This window comes from Piliocolobus tephrosceles, unplaced genomic scaffold, assembly GCF_002776525.5.
Source record: "Piliocolobus tephrosceles isolate RC106 unplaced genomic scaffold, ASM277652v3 unscaffolded_27310, whole genome shotgun sequence".
In the NCBI taxonomy this organism is placed as follows: Eukaryota; Metazoa; Chordata; class Mammalia; order Primates; family Cercopithecidae; genus Piliocolobus; species Piliocolobus tephrosceles.
Genome location: NW_022310211.1, coordinates 1 through 7,398, shown reverse-complemented (window position 1 = coordinate 7,398; position 7,398 = coordinate 1). Strand labels below are relative to the sequence as shown.

At 52.6% G+C, this 7,398-nt stretch overlaps 1 protein-coding gene across 1 annotated transcript; it reads left to right on the top strand.

Annotated features, from left to right (window-relative positions):
- Positions 1-2,990: 2,990 nt before the first annotated feature.
- On the top strand, positions 2,991-5,419 carry LOC111534945 (translation initiation factor IF-2-like; the record flags this gene model as incomplete). The annotated part of the gene is made up of 3 exons (XM_026451076.1): positions 2,991-3,167; positions 3,401-3,584; positions 5,348-5,419. Coding segments are annotated over 3 exons (389 nt in total), but the record flags the coding sequence as incomplete, so codon positions are not given.
- Between the last annotated feature and the right edge of the window lie 1,979 nt (positions 5,420-7,398).

Sequence of the window (7,398 nt, the reverse complement as noted above, 5' to 3'; positions counted from 1 at the left end):
TCTCGGCTCACTGCAACCTCTGCCTCCCGGTTTCAAGTGATTCTTCCGCCTCAGCCTCCTGAGTAGTTGGGATTACAGGCGCCCGCCATCATGCTGGCTAGTTTTTGCATTTTTGTAGAGAGAGGGTTTCACCATGTTGGCCAGGCTGGTCTTGAACTCCTGACCTCAGGTGATCCATCCACCTCGGCCTCCCAAAGTGCTGGGATTACAAGTGTGAGCCACCATGCCTGGCCTAAAAAAATATTTTTTTTTACAAAAATTAGCTGGGCCGGGCGCGGTGGCTCAAGCCTGTAATCCCAGCACTTTGGGAAGCCGAGACGGGCGGATCACGAGGTCAGGAGATCGAGACCACCCTGGCTAACACGGTGAAACCCCGTCTCTACTAAAAATACAAAAAATTAGCTGGGCGAGGTGGCCGGCGCCTGTGGTCCCAGCTACTCGGGAGGCTGAGGCAGGAGAATGGCGTGAACCCGGGAGGCGGAGCTTGCAGTGAGCTGAGATCCGGCCACTGCACTCCAGCCTAGGTGACAGAGCAAGACTCCATCTCAAAAAAAAAAAAAAAAAAAAAAAAAAAAAAATTAGCTGGGCGTGGTGGCAGGTGCCTGTAATCCCAGCTACTCGGGAGGCTGAGGCAGGAGAATTGCTTGAACCTGGGAGGTGGAGGTTAGCGTGAGCTGAGATCACACCACTGCATTCCAGTCGGGGCGACAGAGGGAGACTCCAGCTCAAATAAGTGTGTGTGTGTGTGTGTAGTAATAGAGAGGGGGGTCTCACCATGTTGCCCAGGCTGGTCTCCAACTCTTGGACTCACGTAATCCTCCCACTCTGGAGTCCTAAAGTACTGGGATTACAAGCATGAGCCACTGCACCTGTCCTGGAATCTATTAAATTAATTTTATATTTAAATTTACATTTAGGCACGGTGGCTCACACCTGAAATACCAGCAATTTGGGAGGCTGAGGGGGGCAAATCACTTGAGATCAGGAATTCAAGACCAGCCTGGTCAACATGGCAAAACCCCATCGCTACTAAAAGTATGAAAATTAGTTGGGCGTGGTGGTGGGTGCTTGTAATCTCAGCTACTTGGGAGGCTGAGGCCGGAGAATTGCCTGAACCTGGGAGGCAGAGGCTGCAATGAGCCAAGATCATGCCACTGCACTCCAGCCTGGGCAACAGAGTGAGACTACGTCTCAAAAAAGTAAAAATAAAAATAAGCCTATTAAATTTATTTTATATTTAAATTTATATTCACTTCAATTTAATAAAATTAAGCATCTGTTCATCAGTTGCACCAGCCACATGTCAAATGCCCGGTGACCACACACATGTCCACTGGCTTCTGTGTGGAACAGCAAAGATACAACATTTTATTTATTTATTTATTTATTTATTTATTTATTTATTTATTTATTTATTTATTATTTTTTGAGACTGAGTCTCACTCTGTCGCCCAGGTTGGAGTGCATGGCACAATCTTGGTTCACTGCAACCTCTGGCTCCCAGGTTCAAGTGATTCTCCTGCCTCAGCCTCCCAAGTAGCTGGGATTACAGGTGCACGTCACCACGCCTGACTAATTTTTGTATTTTTAGTAGAGATGGGGTTTCACCATGTGGGTCAGGTTGGTCTCGAACTCCTGATCTTGTGATCCGCCCGCCTCAGCCTCCCAAAGTGCTGGGATTACAGGCGTGAGTCACCGCCGCCCAACTGGCCGCCTTTTTTTTTTTTGAGACAGTCTCACTCTGTCGCTCAGGCTGGAGTGCAGTGGCGCGATCTCAGCTCACTGCAAGCTCTGCCTCCCGGGTTCAAGTGATTCTCCTGCGTCAGCCTCACGAGTAGCTGGGATTATAGGCAGCCGCCACCATGTCTGGCTAATTTTTTTGTATTTTTAGTAGAGATGGGGTTTCACCATGTTGGCCAGGCTAGTCTTGAACTCCTGACCTCCAAGTGATCCACCCGCCTTGGGCTCCCAAAGTGCTGGGATTACAGGTGTGAGCTGCCGCGACGACCGGCCCAGAGAGAACATTTTCTTGTGGCAGAGTCCTGCAGCTCTGAAAGCTGAACGCGCTGCCGCCACCCACCACGTCACGGAAGAAGCTTAAAATGTTACGCTGAGAGAGGCCAGACACCAAAGAGAACACAGAGAATGAGCCCACAATGTAGTTCAAAACGGACAAATCCAAGCAGGTTTAGGAAGGCGATCGTAGGAGGCAGAATTATACAGAAAAACAAAGAAATTATTGTCATGAAAGTGGAGAAGGGAGGGTGTTCTGATGGCAGGGAGTGTAGGGGCCCCCTGGAGTCTGGTACTTTCTGTTCCTTAACCTAGGAGGAGAGTCCATGGTACTGATTTATCACATTGGTTTTTTTTTTTTTTTTTAAACCACCAGGAGACGTTTGTGGTTGTCACAACTGGGGGGTGCCCCTGGCATTGGAGTGGGTGGAGGCCAGGGGTGCTGCTCAGCCCCCTGCAGTGCCCCGAACGGCCCTGCACCAGAGAATGATCCAGCTCCAAATGTCTTCAATGCCCTGAAGGAGAGACTATGATTTGTATTTTTTTTTTTTTTTTTTTTTTTTTTGAGCTAGAGTCTCGCTCTGTCACCAGGCCAGAGTGCAGTGGTACAATCTTGGCTCACTGCAACTTCCACATCCTGGGTTCAAGCAATTCTCCTGCCTCAGCCTCCCGAGCAGCTGGGATTACAGGCATGCACCACCACGCCAGGCTAATTTTTGTATTTTTAGTAGAGACGGGGTTTCACCATGTTGGCCAGGCTGGTCTCGAACTCGTGGCCTCAGGTGATCTGCCGGCCTCGGCCTCCCACAGTGCTGGGATTCCAGGCATGAGCCACTGCGCCCAGCCTCATTTGTAATGATTCTAACTGCAGTTAGGTTTCATTTCTTTCTCCATGTGCTTATTTCAAAATTCCAAAAGGAAAGGGAGAGAGTGAGGGGGAAAAAGATAAAAGAGAAATGGGAAGTACTGGGGCAAAGATGAGAGGGTGGCGGGGAGAGGTCAGGCCCCCAAGGGCACCGCTAGCGCCAGCGTGAGCAGGGGCTCAGTGTACCCTCTACCTGGTCCCTTCCACCCGCCAGCATCAGCAGCAGGTGCTCCAGGCCGTAGAGCGTGCCAAGCAGGTCACCGTGGGGGAACTGAACAGCCTCATTGGGGTGAGTCTCTCCAGCCCCTGCCCCGCCATGGGGAGACACCCACTCCCAGGCCCCTGGCACCCCCCCAGGACGTGTTAAAGCTGGGGGTGGTGTGTGGGCCTTGGCTCCAGGGTTCCTGGGAATCCCAGAGGCACACTCTGTGCTTGGGTCCTGTCTCCTGTGTCTACCTCTTGGCCTGGGGACTGCTGGGCTCCCGCTGCCCCCCGCCCCGGCCCATCCTCCCTCCTTTCTAGCAGCAGCAGCTCCAGCCGCTGTCCCACCACGCACCCCCTGTGCCCCTCACCCCCCGCCCAGCCGGGCTGGTGGGTGGCAGTGCTACAGGGCTGCTCGCCCTGTCCGGAGCCCTGGCTGCCCAGGCTCAGCTGGCTGCGGCTGTCAAGGAGGACCGTGCGGGCGTGGAGGCCGAGGGGTCCAGAGGTGAGTGGGCAGTGTGAGGTGGCATTGGCTGGGGGGATGGGGCTGGGGAGGAGGACTGGAAGGCCAGGGCAGCAAAACACATCAGCGTGAGGGGATGTGGTGGCTCACACCTGTAATCCCATCACTTTGGGAGGCTGAGGCGAGAGGATCACTTGAGCCCAGGAGTTCATGACCAGCCTGGGCAACAGAGCGAGACCCCGTCTCTACAAAAATTTTAAAAATTAGCTGGGTGTGGTGGTGCACACTTGTAACCCCAGCTGCTTAGGAGGCTGAGCTGGGAGGATCACTTGAGACCAGGAGTTAGAGGCCAGCCTGAGCAACATAGCGAGATGCCATCTCTATGAAAAATTTAAAAATTAGCCAAGCATAGGCTGGGCATGGTGGCTTCTGCCTGTAATCCCAGCACTTTGAGAGGCCAGGGTGGCTGGATCACCTGAGGCCAGGAGTTCAAGAACAGCCTGGCCAACATAGGGAAAGCCCATCTCTACTAAAAATACAAAAAAAAATTAGGCGAGGGTGGTGGTGGGTGCTTGTAATCCCAGCTACTCGGGAGGCTGAGGCAGGAGAATCACTTGAACCTGGAAGGAGGAGGTTGCAGGGAGCCAAGATTATGCCATTGCTCTCCAGCCTGGGTGACAGAGTGAGACTCCGTCTCAAAAAATTAAAAAATAAAATTAAAAATAAATAGCCAGGCACTGTATAAATAGTTCACGCCTGTAATCCCAGCACTCTGGGAGGCCAGGGCAGGTGGATCACCTGAAGTCAGGAGTTTGAGACCAGCCTGGTCAACGTGGTGAAACCTTGTCTCTACTAAAAATACAAAAATTAGCTGGGCGTGGTTGCGGGTGCCTGTAATCTCAGCTACTCGGGAGGCTGAGGCAAAAGAATTGCTTAAACCTGGGAGGCAGAGGTTGCAGTGAGCCGAGTTCAGCCTGGGCAACTGAGCGAGACTCCACCTCATTTATAAGTAAATAAATGCCAAGCATGATGGCATGCACCTGGATGGAGTCCTGGCTACTCGAGAGACTGATGGGACAATTACTTGAGCCCCGGAGGTCGAGGCTGCAGTGAACTGTGACTGAGCCACTGCACTCCAGCCTGGACAACAGAGCAAGACCCCATCTTTTAAAGTGTGACGGGGGATGGGCCAGGTGCGGTGGCTCACGCCTGTAATCCCAACATTTTGGGAGGCCAAGACGGGCGGATCATGAGCTCAGGAGATCGAGACCATCCTGGCTAACACGGTGAAACCCCATCTCTAATAAAAAATAAAATAGCTGGGCGAGGTGGCGGGCGCCTGTAGTCCCAGCTACTCAGGAGGCTGGGGCAGGAGCATGGCTTGAACCCGGGAGGCGGAGCTTGCAGTGAACTGAGATCAGGCCACTGCACTCCAGTCTGGGCGACAGAGCAAGACTCTGTAGATAGATAGATAGATAGATAGATTAGATAGATAGATAGATAGATAGATAGATAGATAGATAGATAAAGTATGAGGGGATGAATGAGAGTGGCTGCAAGGCCTTGGCGTTCAACATTACCCCTGGTGTGCTGTGTGCCTTGGGGCAAGTCACTGCCCGTCTCTTGGCATTGATCTGAATGCAGGGGAGGGGTAGTCCACCACTTGCAAGGATGTTGGAAGGATAGGGAGACTCTGGGTGGGGTGCTGGGGGCGGGGGGCTTTATAAACTGTGGAGGGCGGTACCCTCTGGATACAAACACCTCATTCTTTCTCCTTTCTCTTTATCTCATTTCCAATTTGCCAGTGGAGAGAGCCCCGAGCAGGGTAAGTGAGTGTCGCCCTGGGACTCTCTTTATATTCTTGGGAGGCCGACGCTGGTTCTGAGGCAATGGGGGCCTCAGAATGAGACCTAGGCCGAGCGTGGTGGCTCACGCCTGTGATCCCAGCACTTTGGCAGGCAGAGGTAGGAGAATCATTTGAGGCCAGGAGTTTGAGACCAGCCTGAGCAACATGGCAAAACCCCGTCTCTACAGAAAAATACAAAAGGTTAGCTGGGTGTAGTGGTCCATGCCTGTTGTGTCAGCTACTTGGGAGGCTGAGGTGGGAGGTTCGCTTGAGCCCAGAAGGCCAAGGCAGCAGGGAGCTGTGATTGCACCACTGCATTCCAGCCTGGGTGACAGAGGAAGACCCTGTCTCAAAGAAAAGAAAAGAAAAAAAAAAAGAGCCACATGCAGGCGCTGACACCTGTAACCCCAGCACTTTGGGAGGCCGAGGTGGGCAGATTGCTTGAGGCCAGGAGTTCAAAACCAGCCTGGCCAACATGGCGAAACCCTGTCTCTACTAAAAATTCAAAAGTTAGCCGAATGGGCCAGGTGCGGTGGTTCGAGCCTGTAATCCCAGCACTTTGGGAAGCCGAGACGGGCGGATCACGAGGTCAGGAGATCAAGACCATCCTGGCTAACACGGTGAAACCCCGTCTCTACTAAAAAAATACAAAAATCTAGCTGGGCGAGGTGGCGGGCGCCTGTAGTCCCAGCTACTCGGAAGGCTGAGGCGGGAGAATGGCGTAAACCCGGGAGGCGGAGCTTGCAGTGAGCTGAGATCCGGCCACTGTACTTCAGCCTGGGCGACAGAGCCAGACTCCGTCTCAAAAAAAAAAAAAAAAAAATTAGCCGAATGTGGTGGTAGGTGCCTGTAATCCCAGTTACTTGGGAGGCCAAGGCAGGAGAATCACTTGAACCTGGGAGACAGAGGTTGCAGTGAGCCGAGATTGCACCACCGTACTGCAGCCTGTGCGGCAGTGTGAGACTGTCTCAAAAAACAACAGCAACAACAACAAAAAGATCCACAGCCCAGTTTCCTGAAGCCTTTCTGTGTGGGAGATGCCCACAAGGCTGTAGTGTTTAAAATTTTCAATCATGGCCAGGTGCAGTGGCTCACACCTGTAATCCCAGCACTTTGGGAGGCCAAGGTGGGTGGATCACTTGAGGTCAGGAGTTCGAGACCAGCCTGGCCAATATGGTGAAACCCCCGTCTCTACTAAAAATACAAAATTAGCTGGGCATGGTGGCTGGTGCCTGCCTGTAATACCAGCTACTGGGGAGGCTGAGGCACGAGGCTCGCTTGAACCTGGGAGGCAGAGGTTGCAGTGAGTTGAGATTACACCACTGCACTCCAGCCTGGGCGACAGAGTGAGAGATTCCATATCAAAAAAAAAAAAAAGGCCGGGCGTGGTGGCTCAAGCCTGTAATCCCAGCACTTTGGGAGGCCGAGACGGGCGGATCACGAGGTTAGGAGATCGAGACCATCCTGGCTAACATGGTGAAACCCCGTCTCTACTAAAAATACAAAAAACTAGCCGGACGACGTGGCGGGCGCCTGTAGTCCCAGCTACTCGGGAGGCTGAGGCAGGAGAATGGCGTGAACCCGGGAGGCGGAGCTTGCAGTGAGCTGAGATCCGGCCACTGCACTCCAGCCTGGGCGGCAGAGCGAGACTCCGTCTCAAAAAAAAAAAAAAAAAATTTTCGACCTCGAGGTTTTTTTGGGTAATTAAATAAATGAATGCAAGACCTTGGACCCTTCTTCCCATCCTCACTTCCGTTCGTGTAGCCATCATCCCTTCGGCAATATCTGTGGGTGCTCCCCAACAGAAATGTCACGTGAGCTGTGTCTGTTAAGTTTTTCAATTTTTTTTTTTTTTTTACTTTTGAATCGGAGTCTCGCCCTGTTGCCCAGGCTGGAGTGCAGTGGTGTGATCTCGGCTCACTACACGCTCTACCTCCTGGGTTCAAGAGATTCTCCTGCCTCAGCTTCCCAAGTAGCTGGGACTACAGGTGCCCACCACCACGCCAGGCT